General features: G+C 49.7%; 1 protein-coding gene across 1 annotated transcript; it reads left to right on the top strand.

The window, feature by feature from the left end:
• Positions 1-9,887: 9,887 nt before the first annotated feature.
• LAG3 (lymphocyte activating 3) lies at positions 9,888-15,687 on the top strand. Its single transcript, XM_030020575.2, has 8 exons — positions 9,888-10,157; positions 10,341-10,503; positions 10,668-10,894; positions 11,176-11,433; positions 11,614-11,907; positions 12,251-12,541; positions 12,817-12,932; positions 15,388-15,687. The coding sequence occupies exons 1-8, from the start codon at positions 10,103-10,105 to the stop codon at positions 15,496-15,498; spliced, it is 1,515 nt and encodes a 504-aa protein (XP_029876435.1). The 5' UTR covers positions 9,888-10,102; the 3' UTR covers positions 15,499-15,687.
• The last annotated feature ends 3,290 nt before the right edge of the window (positions 15,688-18,977 follow it).

Raw genomic sequence — 18,977 nt, 5'->3', positions numbered from 1 at the left:
GCATCCCCCAGATAGAGCTTTGGAGTTTGATTTTCCCCCCTTAGGAAGTTATGGCCCTATTTTTCTCATTGTCTACAACTCCAGTTGGTTATCAAGAACCTATATTGGCTGCCCAACAGCAGAGCCAGTACCTGAGATCACTGCAACTTTCTGGAGAACCTCTTTTAGAGCTGTCAGTTGCAGAATTGTCTTGGGGAAACAAACTTCTGGGTTTAGCTGGCAGGTCTACACATCCCCAAGTGACCACAGCAACTGCCCCAGGTATCTTAAAATCTGTCAGTGCTGCACTGTCAGCTGGGTTTAGGACACTGCTTGGATAGTCCACTTCTCCCAGAGCCATTTACAGATATCAGCCAGCCATCCAGAGTGTAATTCCATGTGACAGCAATGGCATTTTAAAAGTTTTCTATCCTTTCCACTCCTCAGTACAGTTTCTCATCTGCTCAGTTGTGCTAGGGCAGCTGCCTGGGGGAACTTGCCATGGAAGTAATTTGAAATATTCCCTATCCTAATTACACACTCACTTTTTCTTCTTCTCTTCCTTTTAAACCTAATGGTTACATCGGTCTGGCCTACAGCCCCATGAAGGGCCATATTATCACAAACTGTGCATGGGGGGTGAGTATGTAGCCAGGGGCAGTCATTCCCAGTGGCATTGAGACAGAAGGCAAACTTGGAAGAGAGTCTCTTGGATCAGTTTCCTCATGAGAGCAGCTGCAAGGTGGAATCCCACCCTCAAGCACCTGGGAAGGTTTCCAGATCATCTTCCGACCCTTCAATGAGCACGCCCCTTCGTTTTGAGAGTTTTCTGTTTTTTATATCCACGCCAAACATTTGTTTTTCACAGACCAGGGCAGGAAATGCTGTTAGTCTTGGGTTTTGTTTTTTTTTTTCTTCTTTTGAGTAACTACTCCTGACCCAGTATTTTGACTGTAGCCTCCTTTTCCATTCTTAAGGCTTCTGAACTTTACCTTGGCTCATGACTGGACCATTTTGTCCGTATTTCTTTCTCTGCACAAGCTGATCTGGTCTTACAGTTCAGAGAGGGGGCCCACAGAACCCTTGAGGTTACCAGTCTTTCAGAGTGACTTTTATTTTGACTTAATAAGCAACACAGAGAAGAAAACGATAGTAATAAAAAAAAAACCACAAAAAAAAGACAAACCCCTATCTCTCCTTCAAGTCTGGAACAAGTGAGCCCTCTGACCACCTGTAGCTAGGGAAAAAACAGCAGGTCCCTGCTAAACTCAGGGGAAAGTCCCCACACCCACATGCCACCACCACCTCAGTTTGAGTCCAGGAGCCTTTTCCTTCCTTTTCCCTATAGCTTATGTGCCTCAGCTCAGCAGTCATGCTCCTCTGCAGTTTCCCAGCTCTGCGCTGGAGTTTTCTTGCAGAGCAAGCCCAGCTGGCTTTTTTCCTGAGTCTTAAAAAGGGCCCACATGCACTCTTAGGGAAGCCCTCCAGTCAGGGCTGTGAGTGAGGGAAAAGCCTGGGGAAATATGAATAGATAGTGTTTTATTCTCATGATGGTGATCAGCTGGCTTGGCTTCCTTGTTCCTGCAGAGAGCCCCATATCCTAGGGCTGAGCAAGAGGATGCCGTCAACCATTTTTCACGTCAACAGTCTGCAGGTGGTGAAGAGGCCACCACAAGAGTTCTTCCCATGTCAGAGCCTTGCTCTGGAAAACATGTGCTTCATTTCCAGGCAGATTTTGGGTTTAATTTTGAGCCACTAGTCATCCTTATGCTCCTCTGTTGGAGTAGAGAACCTGCCTCTACTTCACATCTTCTCCTCATGGGGAGAAAATGTCAAAGATAGATTGCGAATAGATCAGAGAGAGATTGTGAGCGTAAAAATGGTCGTACCAATGGTCTCTCTAGCCTAGTGCTCTGCTATGGCCGATACAGGATCCCTAAGGAAAGGCACCGAGAGCCAAGGCATCATATAGAAGCTTCCTGTAAACAAGAGTCAAGGACATCCTGAGCTGGCAGTCATACCCAGGCTGTCAGATTCAAAAGCCAGTGAGGAATTGATCCTCCACAAATTACCTAATCCCTGTTTGAACTCATTTATGCTCCTGGTCTCCACAACATTCTCTAACAATAATTCTACCGTCTTTGTGACACGTAAAACGAATTTCCTTTTGTTTGCAGTAAAGTTGCTTCCTGAGCTCACCACTGTTTCCTTCGGATTAGGTAAAATAGATCAAACACCTCAGGTTCTGTACATTCGAAAGCAAAATCTCCAGGCGACAAGTCAGGGGTTTTTGTACCACTCTTCTAAACCCTTCTCCATTTTTCCACATCCTTTTTTGAATCATGGACATGTTCCAGTACCTTGTGCTGTAAACAGAGGTAACACAATCTGTTCGCTCTTTGAGATCCCATTTTATACAGCATGCGATCATGTATCTGCCTCCCTGGGGTCTTGTCTTCCCAGGATACTGTATTCTGTTCTGGAACTGTGATCCACATACTTTGTTCCTCAACATATAACCTTATGTTTTAATTCTAAGTGTGATTTTACCAGGGGTCTTAGGAGGCAGTTGCCTCCCATTAACCTTGCCAAATATGAAGTGTGCACCATGCCAGGAGAGACAGTCACACCTGCAGAGCTGTGAAGCCCTCCTAACCACATTCTGGCAGCATAAGACAGCCATGGACATCAGAAAGCAGTTGGATGTTGAAGAAATCATGTGGCAGCCTAGCACTGGAAGCTCACGGAGTCTGAATTTCTAGGATGCTTTAATCTCATCAACAAAGGGGCTGAAGTATTTACACAGGACACAAAAGCATTAGCTGCTTTATCTTCTACTCTCATGCACACCGTACAGCTAGAGAGGGTCCTTTGGTCTTTTGTGGCTTTCTGAGAAAAACCTGGCAGAGAAGCCTGTTACAGTGGAGAGAACGCTGCTCAGCGTGGCCTGTTCACCTCCTGGAGAATGGGACCTGACACCTGCAAACAAAAACTTCTTAGAACCAGGAAAAATTATAAACAGCACCAAACCAAAAAAATTTAGCTTAAACCCATGTTTTCCCCATGTGGCCTTAATTGCACGCCAGTGACAGACTCCTGGCAGAACTTCCTAATATTTAGTTTGTTGGGTCTCCGTCTTGGGAACCCAGATCTCTCCCAGCCCTCACCATGACACGGGAGGTCCCACCCCTTCTTAGGAACTTTAAAGCCCCTTTACACAGAAGAATCGTTCCATCTCTTTTGTCCCAGCCTCCTTTGAGGGTAAATAAGAGTCAGTCCTTACACCAACAAAGCCTGTTGTATGTGCCATAATGATAGCCAGTTATCTTCCAGTGTGGTGAGAATGGGGGTACCTCCAGAGCCAGCAGGGTCTCTTTGCAGTGATGAAGGCTAGTCAAATGCCAGACTTCATTAGCAAGAACACAGCAAGCAGCAATTAATCCCATCTTCATGGCACATGAAAAGCCACATCTGCAATACTGTGGGACGTTGACACACTGGAGCAAGTCCAGCAAAAGGTCCTAAGATGTCTGTGGGGTGGAGGACATGACGCATGACAAGGAGCGTTTGTTCAGCCTGAAGAAGAGCCGGGAGCTAACTGCTGCCTGCTGTTACCCAAAGGGGCTTAGAGAGAAGATAGAGCCAGACTCCTCTCACAGGGGCACAGAGAAAGGACACGAGACAAGCAGCACAGGTTGCAACAAATGGACTTCCTATGGGACATAAGGAAAAGCCTATCCTATGAGGGTGCTTCAGCAGTGGAACAGGTTTTCAGAGAGGCTGGAGAATCTCCACAATTGGAGGTGTTCAGGATTTGCCTGGGCCAGGCCCTGAGCAACTCAGCCTAGTTTGAGAGTCTGCTGGGAGCAGAGGGATGGAGTGGAGACCCCAGAGGTCCCTTTCCGCATGAGTCTTCCTGTGGTGCTGTGACCAACAAGTGGGTTCATTTGGTTTTGCATTTTTTTCTTAGTGGGGCAGTAGAAGCTATCTTACAACACAATGCAGGCTGCTACCTGCCATGAGGTGCCAAATGAAGAGGAAATTGAAAAAAAAAGCTCAGCTGCCACCACACTCTAAATTGCAGCGTGTCACACAATCCAGCACAAATGAATAGTGTTGCAGAAAGGGGCAATCCCATCTTCCCTTTCATCTCTCCTGCTGCCTCTCTTTTGTCAACACTGATGAGCATCAGAGTATTGATCCAGCTGAAAACTAAACTGTAAAGAAATAAATCCATTTTGATTTACAATGAGCCCTTTCAGTTTAAAAATGCACCATCTCCCTCCCTAGCAATTTTTGTTCAAAGCAAAGTGGTTGGGGATCACCAAATCAGAGACTTCATTCTCTTCAGAAGTATTCTGGAGCGCTGCTCTCCCCTTCCTTGCTGCGCCATCATCCACATGAACCTTCCCAGGGATTGTATTCTTCTGCAAATGATTTCTCATAGCATCAAATGCTCCTTTAGTTACCCTCTACTTTTTTATATCTAGCTTTCCCACTAAGAAAGAAATAACATATTCTTTAGTAATAAGTATTTGCCTGTAGCTTCCAGAGCTCCAGTGTACCGTAAGATATGGGCTCATGTTCTCCTGCCATGATGCACCATAAAAACACAGCACATGGACCAGGCCTACTTTTTCACAGCTCCCGAGGACACATGCAAGTAAGCCTGGAGCCAGACCCCTCTGTGCCCGGGGCAATGCTCATCCCCCAGCATCTGAAACATGTCCGAGGTGCCTCTTCTGTGTCAGAGAGACCCACGCTGCTGCCAAGAGTAAGACACAGAAAGGATTCGAGCCCCCTGCGCAGAAGGCACATCCTTCTGAGGCAGTTTTTCTTTGAGGGGATACTTGCTGTATCGTCTGTCAGTTGAGACAAACAGCAGCAATGGGGATCTGATCCTGGCATATGTGGATCAGCCTATCTCCCTCTTGGCACCCAGGAGACCATCGATATTCCCCTGGATCAGCTGCTGGAAGGTCTCACACCAGCCAACAGAACCCACATCTGTTCTGGAGATCCCCCAGGCCAAAACAACCCTCAGGAAAAATCAGTCATACAGTCTGCCTGCAAAACTGTCAAGAGAACGGCAAACCGAAGAAGCCACACCTAGGAAGGGGCTTGTGTGTAATCTGATGAGGAAATCTGGGTGCCCTGGTTTCACTACATGTCCGGCATCATCCTCCCAGCCTATCCTGACACCAGTCTTGGTGCTGACAGCTCTTTCAGAGGTCTTGTTTGCTGGCCATTTCTGCCAGTGCTCACCTGCTTTCTGGACTACCCCTGATGTCCAGTGCTAGTCTGTCATCCAGCTCTGCTGTCGGCACTGGAGCTTCCAGCCCTCCGGGGCCCAAGGACCCTGCAGATGGTCAGACTCTTTCTCTCCAGCTACCCCTGGGAGAACCAGGTTTTGGGAATCCCACTCTCAGACCAAGGTTCGGCTCCTATCAGAGTGCCCCTCAGCTCCTTTCAGCCCATACCTGAGTCGAAGGAATCTTTTAGGACCATTCTGCTACCGCCCCAGTCACTCAGCGACACATGGCACATTGGGTCAAAGCCCGATTCCTTCACCTCAGTGTCAGGTCACTGTAACCGAGACCTTTCTGCTCACAGCTGGCATGCTTCTCCCATCCCTTGCATGTGTTGGGCTCCTGGGTACCTCTTCACTCTTGAGAAAAATTACTGCAGCCCTGGGACCTTTGGGAGGCTATCACATATTTTTCCAGTGGATTAAAAGCGTGGCATGAATGCTGCATTGGGAAGTGAGTCAAAATGTAACCTAGCTTGCTGCATGTATTTTTGTAGTTGATCCACCTCACCCTCTGTGTTGCAAAACACAGAAGCTGTGGCATCAAAGACATCCTGTGACATCAAAGACATCGCTTAACTAGATATTGGCCAAGGCACCGATATCCATCACCATCTCCACAGGTAGTTGTGGATGTCCAAAGAGGATCCTCCAGCATCCCATCTCTCCCCCAGGAAGGATCTGGAGGCCTTTTGAAAGAGAACAGTTCCACACTTCTCCTCAGCTGATGCTGGCCAGATACAAGATGCTAGCTGCCAAATGTCTATGAATGCTGCAGATTCTCTTCAGTGATTAAATCACTCAGGTTTTTTTAGCAGAAAAGCAGCCCACAGGTTTGGTCAGCACCCCCAATGTTGTTCCTGACTTTCTAATTCATGTTTCTCTGGGATATTCAGCTATCTGCTGAGGATTGTCATACAAAGGTGACTCACCTTTTAGCACTGTAAAGAAAGAAGCTGCAAATTTGTCCAGACTCCATAAAGCTATGCTTTCCTAAAACTGTTCCCATGGGATTCTGGGAAGCAGGCCACCGCTAGACTCTCCTCAGCTCCACATCACAGACCTGTGGTGACTCAGGCACTGCCCATTCAGCAAATCCTCTAAAAAGGACCTTTTCAAAAGAGCCTGCCGATAAAGGTCAGGCAGCCAGCCACTCTTCCTCCTCCTAGCACTTCTGCAGAGGCACATTTTGGTTTTGCCCAGATCTACTGGGAGTTGTGAACTTTCTCTTTTCTAATCCTCTTCTCCTCACCCCTTTTTGGGATCTGTCACCTCAGATAAATGGGTCCCTTCTCCAAGACCACTCTGACGCGTGGCGTACCCTGGCCATGGGAAGATAACGTGCTGCTTCCAGGCATTGCAGAGGGACAGAAGTCTGGAGCAACCGCTTCCTCCCGTGAGAAAGGAAGCGCATTTGGTACCCACCCCGGACTGAGAGAAGCTGAGCAATTTCATATACAGAATGGATCCCAGGTTGGCACCTTGGTAGAAACCATCATGGCCCTTTGTGGAGGAGGAGTGGCTTGCATCCCTCTACCTCAGGGGTGCCTATTTCGATGCATTTCCACATTGTGCATCTGACACAAAGCCTGTCAAGCCGTGGGCACCGACTTTTTCCAGTTTAGGGTTCTGCTGCTTGGTCCCTCCGCACCCACTCCAGAACCACTGCGTCTGTCCTGAGCACCCAGAGAAGGGCAGCTCCACTACTTCGCTTCTGGAGCTGAGCTTAGATCTCTTTTAGCTCCCTGAGCTTCCCAGTCAGTGCCAGAAGTCTCACAGTTAATCCCAGTCTCACCCCTGGAAAGCCCATTGCCCATCCAGGCGCCTGTTGAGTACCAACCTGCCCAGCTGCTTTTGCTCACACTACATCCCCTGCCAGACCCTCCCTTCTGTCTCCCCAGGCATGGCTGCTTTCTGTTTACAGTCCCTCACCACAAAGTTATTAGTTATCTCTTATTAGTAAGCAACTTCTTTTTGCTTGTTATGTTTGCTTTAGCTCTGGGCAAACAGCAATCAGGACGTTTTACATGAGGTCTTTTTGGTGAGCGCTCTATCTCAGGAACACCCAAACCGGCTGATCTCAAGTTGCACGGCTGATAACCCAGTCTTCAAGTCACAGCGCAATTTCTTCGGTCAGTTAAAAGTCTGCAAATAAATTATAGAGCACCTCAGAAAGTCAGCATAAAGCAGAAGATTGTGACTAGCTTCAGACTTGATGCTGCAAGGACCAAAACATGAAAGTGGAATCACTCAGAGAAAAACATTGTATCACAGAAATCTGGAAACGCAATGGAAAATTCCTTCAGCAAGACTAACTCAATGATACTGCAGAATAGTGTTTTCTATTCCTATTTTTCGCGGTAAGTGTAGTTTGCACCCATAAGACGTGCCAAAAGAGACAAGAAGAGCAATGTATTAAGGTTCTGAGCAAGGTGACTGCTGCAGGTAAGTCTGGAACCTGGCTGAAGCTAGCTAATGCCTAACACGGACAAAGGAGTATTTAGTGAGCTGGGCTTCTGTATCCCTGTCCTGGGCTACTCTCGTTGTAGCCTGCCCCTCATTCCCCATGGCTCTGCCAGAGTCCCACACGTCCCCGTCAGCCCCTCTGCCCGAGGGACCCACGCAGGCTGTTCTGAGAAGATGCCCCTATGCTGATCTTGCTCCCGTCATTGTTATTTCTGCGGCGGGGTCCTGTTCTGGGAGATGACGAAAATGCCATTCAAGGGAGTCAGCATTTAAAATGGGTCGTTAGAGAGAAACGTCACAGGTGTCTTTGCTAAAGATAGCCTGGTGCTGAGTAAAACAGTGCCTCCAGAACCTTCATTTCACAACATGCTCACTCAGCATAATAACCCCTCGGCCCCAAATGCCCCCTCCCAGTGCTAGACAGCTCCTGTCACTTTCCTGCGCTCTCCATCAGTCCCTCGTGACTGCCTCTCGGGAAGCGGCAGCAGGATGGGAATCTATCTCTCTCCTTTGCCAGTTCTTACAAGAAAGAAGCATTTTCTAGAGCAGGGATTCAGTTAAGGGTGGTTTTGGGGACTAGAGGGGAATAGGGCCAGGGCGCCGAGGTTAAGAGTGCGGAGCGGGTTGGGATGGAGGGGGAGAGCAGCGAGCTCGATGTGTCGCCCGGGTGAAGCCAGAGGAGGGGGAGCAGATGACACCGGGCTGCGGAGCCGTACGTGTCTCCACACCACGGTTCCATCTCTCTACTCTGTCTCTTGTCTTCACCCACACACTCACACCATTCTCGCACTGCTGATTCAGGGGAAAGAGAGGTTGATGCTTTCTGCTTGGACTGGGCACCACAAACTGTTTTTCTCGAACAGGAGGAAAAAACACGTCCTGCCAACCGTCACAAGTTCTCACCCAACTTCTCTCCTCTCTTCCTCTCTCATGAGATCCCATGGGCTGTGTAACACAGAGGGCACAAAGGACACTACAATGTCTCCACTACCCTGGGGACATTGAGGCACACAAGTTCACACCAGGTGCCTGTACACCGATCCCACTCCCCAGGAGGCTGAAGAGCCTCCTGATAAAAGAGAGGAGAGCGGTCACCACAACAGGGAGCTGTTGAAGTGAGGTGTACCACTTGCTCTCTTTTATCCTCCACCTTCACCACACAGCTGATCCTTCTACAGTGAAGAAGCGGCCGCTCTGAGTCACCTCCCTTCCTTCACCCCCAGGAAAAGCCCCAGCCCTCGGGGATGAGCCGCCGAGGGGCTTGGGTGTCTGACACCCATCATGAAGGGCTGATTAAGTCCGAAAGAGTCAGAGCCAGTGGGTTGCTGGAAAGTGTGAGCCACAACAGTGGGGGTTCTCTGAGGCAAAAGGGGCCTGAGGATGAGGCACACGGATGGAAATGTATTGCCCTATGCAAAGCTTAGCAGCTACATGGGAGCTATGACAAGCCCCCTCAGCGCATGAGCTCGGGTGGGTTTTCCCCAGCGCTGCTGGAGGGCGAGGGTCCCTTCCTCGTACCCCTCGCAGTGCCACAGCATGCAGCCCCTCTTCTCGGTGCTGGTCGCTTCTCTTGGATGGTCCTCTCTGTCCCCTCAGACCACCTCAGCTTTGTGCCATATTGCCCCTGGACTCTGGATTGATGGGTCACATGTGCCCTGGTTGGAGCTCACCATAGACCCTTTCCTCATGCTGCCTGTGAACTGGCCAATGAGAAAAAGCCAAGAAATCAGTGTATTTTAAGGATTAAAGAAGGAAAAAAAAAAGAAAAAACAACAACAACAACAAAAGAACAGCGAAAAGAAGACCAACGTGTTCTCAAAAGCCCTGAAACAAGTAGACAGAAACTATAAGAGGCGGAAAGATCAAACCAAAAAAGGTAAGAGATGAAAGAAAAACATGAAGGGCACTTGCTGGGAAGTGTCTTCTACACTTTTTCCACTGTCTATGTAGAAGCGAAACTTGTAAGAAAAACAACAGCGACTCAAAGAATTTCCACTAAAAGATGCTTAGAACAGTGTCTCTGGTCCCTCCCTCCTCTCTCTCACTGGCTCCAGCTCTGACTTCACGTGCCTCAGAATTATGCTGGTTTCTTGGTCATGACGCATCTTCTTACTGATATGAGGAAATTAGCTGCCCACCTGCAATATAAGAGCATCTAGGGAAATAATTTGATCAGAGAGAGAAACAGCATGATAGCAAGCACATCCAGCTGACCCCCCTTGGTTCCTCCATGCACTCTAGCATCTTCTTTGCCCATGCTCATTTTTGCTGATCTCTTAAAGCTTTGGACCTGATCAAGTACGGACCCAAGTGGGAAGACGCTGCCCCTCGCCTCTCCTGGATGCCACCATGAAGCTGATGTCCCTGGTGCTGTTCCTCACCTTCACTCTGCTGGCTTTCAATGGTAAGAGGGGCTGAACGTATCAGGGAGGGCAGAGGAGCTCGGAAAGTTGAGTCTGGGTGTTACTTGGTCCCTGACAGGTATAGAAAGGAGAATTTGTGCCCTTCTAACCCCACCGAAGATGGCCAGATATTGCCCTCTGCTCCATGAGTCCCACCCTTTGCTCAACCCTCCATCTCCTTACAGCTGGCCACATCCTACCAGGAGTAGCAGAAGGGGAAAGCAGGGAGCAGAAAGTGTGGGCCAGAGCGGGGAGTTCAGCCGTGCTGCCTTGCCACCTGAGCCCCAAAAAGATGTGGAAGCAGCTGCCTGACAAGACATCCGTGCTGTGGAAGCGGCATGGGGGAAGGTACGCCAGGGCCAAGACAGATCCGTGTCCTCATGGGGGGGACTGGGGAGGATGGGAGACACTCTGAGCCCCCTTTATCCTTCCCCACATTCCCCCCATCCTGCCCCTCTGCCTCGATCTCACCTTTGCCTCTGGCACGAGCCGCTCACTTGTCCCACTCCCAGCGCCCGCCAGGAGCCACACGTGGTGCTGGAGGTGGGGTACTCGGGCCTTCGGAAGACGGCACTGCCCATGAAGCCCCGGGTGTCAGTCCAGGATTCCGCCTTACGCAATGGCAATTTCTCCCTGCGAATCGACCCGGTCCGGAGCGAGGACGTCGGGCTGTATGAGGCTCAGGTGACATACGGCACGGAGGTCAGGAGCTGCCAGGTGGAGCTGGGTGTAATTACAGGTAGGAGAAGATGGAAACCGTGGAGAACGCTGATTGTAGGACCAGGGAGGTTGTAAGGGTGGGACGGGGTGGGCATGCCATGTTTGCCAGGGCAGGTTAGAGTACAGGCAGCAGCCTCCTGAAAGCGCACAGCTTCCCGCTGTCTGCTCTCAGCTCTGGAGAGAGGACTGCCTGAGGGACAAAGCTAGGACAGGAGAGGCACAAAGGGATGGTTTGGTAGTCCCCCTGTGATCTTAACTCCCCCCGCTCCCCCCCCCCCCCCCGCTTCCTTTTTCTTGCAGTAACCCTCAGTCCACCCAGCCCTGTGGTAGAAAATGAACCGCTTTTGTTGAGCTGCAACTCTAGCCACCGGGCCAACCTTGTGGAGACGTGCTGGTTCCACAACGGGCGCCTGGTCCCCACCTCCGGGACCTTCTGCTCCTCGCATGGCGCTCTCTCCATCCTCCGGCCAGCCATGAGTGATGCGGGCTCCTGGCGCTGCCAGCTCAGATACTCCGATAACGAGATCATTTCTGCCACGTACAACCTGCAAATTCTAGGTGAGCTCAGCTTCTGTGTTGCTACACCAGCATCCCCAAGTTGCTCCCTTTGATGTGACTGACCAACCCCAGTGGCTCCAGCTTCCCAGCTCCCACCCTGTCCTCACTTCCCAGGCCAGTCACCTTCCTGCAGAGCTCTTCCCAGCCACCACCCCACATTGTCCTCTCTCTCTGGCTCAGGTTTTGATGGCCCAACCAACCCTGTGGTCTATGCTGCAGCTGGGTCTGCAGCTGATCTGCCGTGTACCCTGAGCTACCTTCCCAGTGCCTTTGGGATCAACCTGGTGACAGCCCACTGGAGCCGTCTTGCAGGAGGACTCTTGCAAGACTGGGGCATCTCCCAGAATTCGAGCAGCAGAAGCTTCCCCCTTCACCTCCCTGCGGTGGGGCCGGGTGATGCAGGGCAGTACCACTGTGCTGTCTCTGTTGGCAGCAAGAAAATCAGCAGGGACGTGACCTTGGCAGTGGTTACAGGTGAGAGGAGAGACGGGGAGGTGCATCACTTCTCTGGGATCCCCCACTGCTTGCAGATAAACCTCCCCGCATGTCGGTCTGGTGAGCATGGGTTGCTTCTGCTCATAGGTTCCCACCCCAGGGTGGGAAACAAGGTCTCTATTCAGGGCATTACACTGCACTGGACTCTGCTGAAAGCAGGAGTTTTCCTGGGTAACTTGATTATTCTTCTTAAGACTGAGGAAGACAAAATAAACTAGAGAAAGTAGTAAAGGAGGGGTGTAACAGAAGAAGGAGGGATGAGGAAGAGATGTGGACCTGCCTGTAGTCTTTCCTGAAAGTATTTTTTTTTCCTTTGCTGCAGTTACTCCAAGCATCCAAGGACCAGTTTCTGAGGGGTCTCGCTTGCTGCTCATCTGCAGCCTCACACACCCCCGGGGACATGAACGTTTCCAGTGGAAGCACCTCGACTCAGCCCCCACTAACAGCAAGCTGGCTGTGGCCACCTCCCATAACCTGGAGGGCCACAGACCCCAGATGGGCCCTACCTTGGAAATACCCCAAGTGTCACAAAAGGATACGGGCACGTGGGAATGCAGTGTATATGGCCCAGAAGGCAAACTGGGAGCAGTGGAGTACGGGCTGCAGATCACAGGTACTGTCCCCCATGGATCTGTAACCGATCCCTTCTTCTCTCCCTATTCACTTCCCTGGTGCCTCTTCGTCTCCCAGCCTCACCCTGTCCTTCTCCCCTTTGACCGCTTCGATCCCATCTTGTTGTCATCCTGTCTTAGCTCTCACCAGTTCCTCCTGTTGCTCCTTCCAGTTCCCTGCACCCTTTTCCAGTCTGCCCATCTTTGTGCAGTCTCAGCCTTGCCCCAGTGCAAAATCAACCTTCCCCTCCTTCCTAACTGTGGTTCCTCCTCACAGGTGCCCAGGTCTCCAGCCCTCCCACCATCTTCAGTGGGCAGGTTACTTTTGGGCTCACACTCACCCTCTTCCTCCTGCTCACGGCCTGTGTTCTGGCTCTGGCCCTGCAAAAAAGGGTAAGTGTCCATCACCCCATTTCTGTTAGTTTTCCTGTACATCAGCCCTTATTTGACCTTCCCCTGGGTACCCTAGAGACAGCAGTGAAATGTCTCGGGGACACAGCAGCCAGAGGAAGAATGGGGCTTGGGCAGCCTGCTGAGGGTCTCATGGACATGTAGTGAAAGCTGTATCCTGGGCAGCGGCAGGTCTGGCTCACCATGGCACTCGTCTGGCGGCAGGTCAGACACTTCAGAGGAGGGGTAAAACCTCCTAGGAGACAGTCACAGCCCAGCCTTGAAAAGCTTCTTGTTTATTCTCCCAGAGATCAAGCCACGCTGTAATAGACGAAGGTTAATTTCCAGGCTTTTGTAGGTGCCCTCCCTCTTATTCCTTATCGGGATGGTTTGATGTAACAGAGTCTCCTGTTTCATACAAATGCCTGCTGGTCCCCAGACACTGATCTCGATGCAGGTCTGTTGTTGCTGGCTCAGCCCTCACACCTCGGCTGTCTGCTTCCAGCAACTTGCTGCGTGTCGTTTGCTCAGCTTGTTCCAGTATCTCGTCTTCTGAAAATTCTGCCTTGCCTTTATGATCCCAAAGACCAGGCCAGGACTGATTCCTCCCCAGCACGTCACTGGGAAAAAACGTGCAAACAAGTCAGACCATTTCTCTGCAGTTTTCAGACTGTTTCTCTGCAAATTCATTACATGGCAAATTCTTCCTTCAGGGTTTCCCTTTGCTGACAAGGGACACCTTTCATTAGTAGCTGTGATGTAGTTGCCTTCTACTTAGCTTCTCGGAAAGGGCCCACAGTGAAAATCCCCTTCCAGTGAAGAAGGGGCCAGTGGCTCAGAGAGATCTCAGGTTGGGAGAGCTTGCCCTGGCAAAAGAGCTGAGTGCCTTGAACCTGCCTTGAGCTGAAGACGAGGGATGTGACAGCATTGATGCAAATTCTTAGCAAATCCCAGTGGCTGGAGGCTGAAGACAGGCAGCATCGGAACAGAAGCAAGATGGGCATTTTTAAAAAAAGCACTGCGGGTAGCGCTGGAGCGACTCGTGACTGGTTCTTCATCATCAGTCCGTAATCAGCACTGATGGTAATGGATAATCTGAGGCAGAAATCTACAGTTTCTGGGTGACTTTCTCGACTGTGCAAGTCCAGGACAAGATGATCAGAACCACCCTTTCTGGCCCAAAACCTTGGACAGGAACCCCTTGACAGTGTAACTGTAAAGCCTCAGCTAGCAGGAAATAGGATATGTGGGTGTCCAGCTGTTAGCTTAGACAGCTCTAATCCAGCCAGGATATTTACCACCTCAAAGCATTTGTATATGCCCTCACAGCCTTGCTTTGCCAAGTAAGGAAAGCTCCTCTGTTGCAGCACAGGTCCTCCATCCATGGATGGTCCTCATGCCCTTCTCTGCAGAGTCTCCCCGGTGGGCTGAGCCTTTGTGAGAGTGCAGATGAAGTGCCTTGAGCAGAGATATTAGCTCTTCTCTTGTTCTCTCCCTCTCTCTGCTGGCATTCTGTGAGATTACATTTGCTCTTCTTCCGTCGGTTGAACACTGGCTGCTCACTGGTATCCCTTGATGGGCTATTGCCCACACGTTAGGAATTCCTGTTCCGATCCCCTGAGCCTACCAACGTGCGGTTGGTAGTTGCATTTCATTCACCCTGTCATTCAGTTTACTGCTCCATTCTCCTAAAATATCTGGGTCTTGGGTGACATTTTCATCCTCTTTCTTCCAAATGAGGCTCCTCAACTTTACCAGCTAGATAACTTGTTAGCACTTTCACACTCTCTGAGTGGTCCAAGCATTAATGATTGTGGGACCAACTGATCTTTGAAAACTTGTGCTTACCATTTCTCTGCAGCCTGACAGAAACCTGCCAGCAAAATCCCAGTCCCTTCCTCTTAGCTGAGATCACACCTACCATGCCATTCTTTTACTAATCTCATCTTTCTTGCTGTATTGATTGTCTGTGTGTCACCATATACTTTACCGTTATCAGGAGTCCTGAGATCTACTTCTTTTCCATTGCCTAGAAAGTCACATGTTAAAGCAAGATGTGAAAGTGGTTCTGTCTTTAATTTGTTCTTATCTCATTTTGGGTGAACCTTCATGCCTTTAATTAGTCTCTCTGAAAAGGTGTTGTAAAATCTGGCATACCATTGAACCTGACAGTGGCCTGACCATTGCCCAGATCATTCTTTGCTCTCTCTTAAGCATGTCCTGTCTTTGTTATTCCTTACACCCATGACACCACCGAGGATAGTGCTGAGCTAGCCTTCCCCAGAAGATACTGCATGTCTCAGAGAGTGGGACTGGGGCTTTTCCCTGGCTCTAGGAGGGAATGGGAGCCTCGTGGTTGCAAGCAGTAGGACCATGTCTTCCATGGCAGGGAGAAGCCCAGACTTGTGCCATTCAGTCTCCCTCCCATGCCTGATATTGCCCCTTTCTTCCCTTTCAGGCACGGTCTCCTGCCTTCCCAGCGCTGGAAGGGATGGTTGCAGTCACTGTGCCGAGGAAGAAGGAGATGGAGGAAAACCAGAAAGAGAAGATCCAGCAAACTGAGTGCTGATGGGAGCAGGGACACTGGGCCCAGTCTGCATGGGAGGATGAAACTCTGTGTGCCATGCTGCAGAGAGATGGGCACCATGCAGACCTCTCAGGAGGGTCTAGGGATGGCATGAACATAGCAGGAGGCCGTGGGAACTCTGTACTTGAAGAGGGGCTGGAAGTTGCGTACCAGAGCAAGACAGGACTCGCCGCTGCAGTAAGGCGGCAGGCAGCGCAGACGCTTTGGAGCTGTTGGGAGTATTTGAGCCAGTAGCTATTCCCTGCTTCAGTGCCACTTCTCTCTCCCACCCTTTGCCCCTCCTTCACAGCCTCTCTCACAACCTTTCACTGGTGGGACACTTACATGCCGGAGATGGCTGGAACCCAGCTCCCCTGCAGCCTGATGGCGTTTTCTCCTCCCTGCCCGCTTTCTTCTCCCTCTCCCCGCTCTGCCCTTCTCTTAAGCTCATTCAGTGGCAGAGGGTACCCCACAGAGGACTGTACATGTTGCACATTTTGAGCATTTTATTTTATTAGAAACTCATTTTAGAACCTAAAATAAATCTGTCTGACAAAAAACCTGCTGGCTTCTGCGTGTGCTCGTAGAGGATTGCGCCTATTGATGGTGCCGGGTGTACCTCTGCCTGTGAGAAGCAACTTCTAAGGACTTTGCTGCCTTCTCTTTCAGTTCTGTTTTACTGAAGTTGCCAGTTAATTGCTGACATTTTCACAGTGGGGAAGGGGAAATTAAATGCCACTAGAGAAGAAAGAATCACAGATTCAGTCTCTCCTTTTTGCTGTGCTTCAGAGCCTTTTTTTTTTCTCCTGTCTGGCTGTCCCTGTTCATTCCTTCATTTATTCCTTTAGTCCTCACATTTTCCTGATAGATCTTCAACTGATGTTAGGGCTCTCTGTCACTTTCCTCCTGCTAAAGATGTACTTAGTAACGTAAGCGTGAGTCCGCCAGGTCCCTTCTCTCAAGACTTTCAAAGTGTTTAGGTTTCATGTAGTCAGAGAATGCTCTTCACCTCCTCTCCAAAGAGCCATGGAGGACTGCGGTATTGCTTTTGAACAGTCATTGCATGCCACCCCAGAAGAAAGCCTCACTAGTAAAGAGAGTCACACAAGTAATTTCTCCCATATGTGTCCCCAGGCTGTAGCTGCTCAAGGAGGTGGTGGTACAAAAATTAAGCTCTCAATATTTAGGATGGAAGATTCTCTTGACTTGAGTAGAGGGCTTCACTAGCAGGCCAGCTTTTCATTATTTCAGTAGGCACATGAAGAGGCCTTCTTGCTGTGTGGCTCTCACCTTCCCCCCGACAAGAGGTTCAGGCACAAAGGTAATGAATGTACTCTGGGATCCTCAGACTGCAGGTAGTGGAGAAGCACCCAAAAAGTCCCAGCTAGCCCACTCTGGGAAGCATGTATGGACTCCACAGCTCTTTAGCTACTCAGCTAGCCATGTATTTTATTGAAAATGATACCCATTTCTCAACTGAGTCCTAGAGAAATGCAGCAGAGGTGCAAGGTATGCTTGTCTGCTTCAACTGTCCCATGCAATTTCAGGCAGACATTGAAACAGAACCAACATAAGGCAGGGCAGTCCAGCCTGGTACCAGGCATCTTCCTAGGCAAATGATAATGCTGCAATTTTTTCAGGTTGGAGTGATCTGTCTAGCTCAGTCTCCTCTCTCTGCCAGATGCTTTGGAGATAGAGAAAAGGTGGGTTAGCCCCAGTGGGGCTAAGGGGCAATCCAATATTCAGCAGAACCACATCATATTCTCTCAGTGCCTGACAGCGATTTGCTCTCTCTTCTCATACACAGTGGGATGCTCTCTCCTCCTGTAGGTAATACTTTCAGGATTGTTTGTTGCCAGCCTGGATGTTCTCATTGCTCAGGTATGTGCCTGGTCTGTCTTTAAATCTTGCTGTTTTCTTGTACTTTCTGACTTCCTCTGGCAATCAGTCCTTGGGCCTGCTTATTCATTGTGTGAAAACTGTTCCTCTTTATCGGTTTTGAATTCGAAGCTTTCCGCTTTCATCATCTGTTTTCTTTTCTCCAGTCACAAAGGCTGGAAGAAGAGGGACTCCCAATCTATCGTCTCTTGGACAGTCATTATTCTACTGCCTTTTATCACATCTCTTTTTCCTTATTTCCCCATCCCCTCCTGGCTCATTGCTTTTCAGGTAACAAACCCCAGATTTTGGGGACCTTCTCCCTGACAGTTTTCTCAGGCCCATCTCTATGCATGGTCAACTCTCCCTGAATCCTTTGTTCTGGAAGAGGAGGCAGCAGTCCGGTGGGGGAGCAGTGCTGGCTTACATGGAGGCATGGTGCTTTTCTCCGCGTTACTTCCATCCTGCCCTTCACAGCTCCCGACCTCTTGTCTGCTCTTCTGACTGTAGTTCCCCACTGAACAACAATGAGCTTGTACCGAGCTGTTCACTGTGTCCTCAGTGGAATGCCTGTTGTGATGCCTGGGGCTCTTGCCTGACCTGGTACAGTTACAGTAAGCCAAAGCCTAGAAGTATTTATGCAGTTTACATTTTCCCTCCAGCTACATGACTTTGGGAACACTGATGCTGAATTTCATTTGCCTTCCTGTTGCTGATGAGCACAGCTTTCTTACGTGTCTCCAAAGCTCTTGTCATTCTCTAGCCCTCTGACAATTTTAAATAGCTTTGTGCCATCTACATACTTGGCCTTCTTGCTGCTTACCTCCTTGAACACTAGTAACTCATGTCTTAATGCAGATACTTTTGGGCCCCACAGCTGCCTCTGATGACAACTGGCAGTTTAATTCTCCTCCTTCTCCTCCTCCTCCTTGCTTTCCACCCCAGGGACAGTCTCAGGCGCACAGAAGAGCTGTCCTACTTGCCCCTGTGCAGGGTCAATCCATTGCCCTGGTCAGCCCTGCAGCTCCAAGGGGACAAGAAGAAGGTGCAAGCTGTTCAAGATGTAAAACACAAGCTGAGCACTGGATTATTTACTGTAGTACAGTTACCCTTGCTTCATGAATCTCCACCAAGAACTGATGATACTTGGAGCCAGTCTGACCAAAGGCATTCACGCAATTATGTATGGTTACACTGCAAGACCTGGGTATGCAATAGGCACCTCCACAACCGTTATAATACCTGTAGCAGGTCCTGAAAATACTTTCTTTGTAATGGAGCGGACAACGGTGGCTGAGGTGTATAATTTGTGTAGGTTAGGGTGACACCATCTACAAAGGCTACAAGGCTTCAGACATGGTTGTGTATAAATACACATGCAAATTCCACCAGCTCTGAAGTGCTGAGAATGATATCTGAAGCTTCACAGATGTTGCAGTCTTGCTTTTGTCACCAGCAGAGCACTTCAAGCAGATGAGCATTACTGACAAAATACAGGCACCGCCAAAAGTGACAAGCGTGGCCGCTGAGCTGCCTTGTTTGACAGACCTCAAGGAAAAATGCTCGAAAGCCAGCCGCCACTAATGCAGAAATAACTGCCTATG

The sequence above is a fragment of the Aquila chrysaetos genome, chromosome 7, assembly GCF_900496995.4.
Source record: "Aquila chrysaetos chrysaetos chromosome 7, bAquChr1.4, whole genome shotgun sequence".
NCBI lineage: Eukaryota > Metazoa > Chordata > Aves > Accipitriformes > Accipitridae > Aquila > Aquila chrysaetos.
This window is presented reverse-complemented; position numbering and strand designations above follow the sequence as displayed.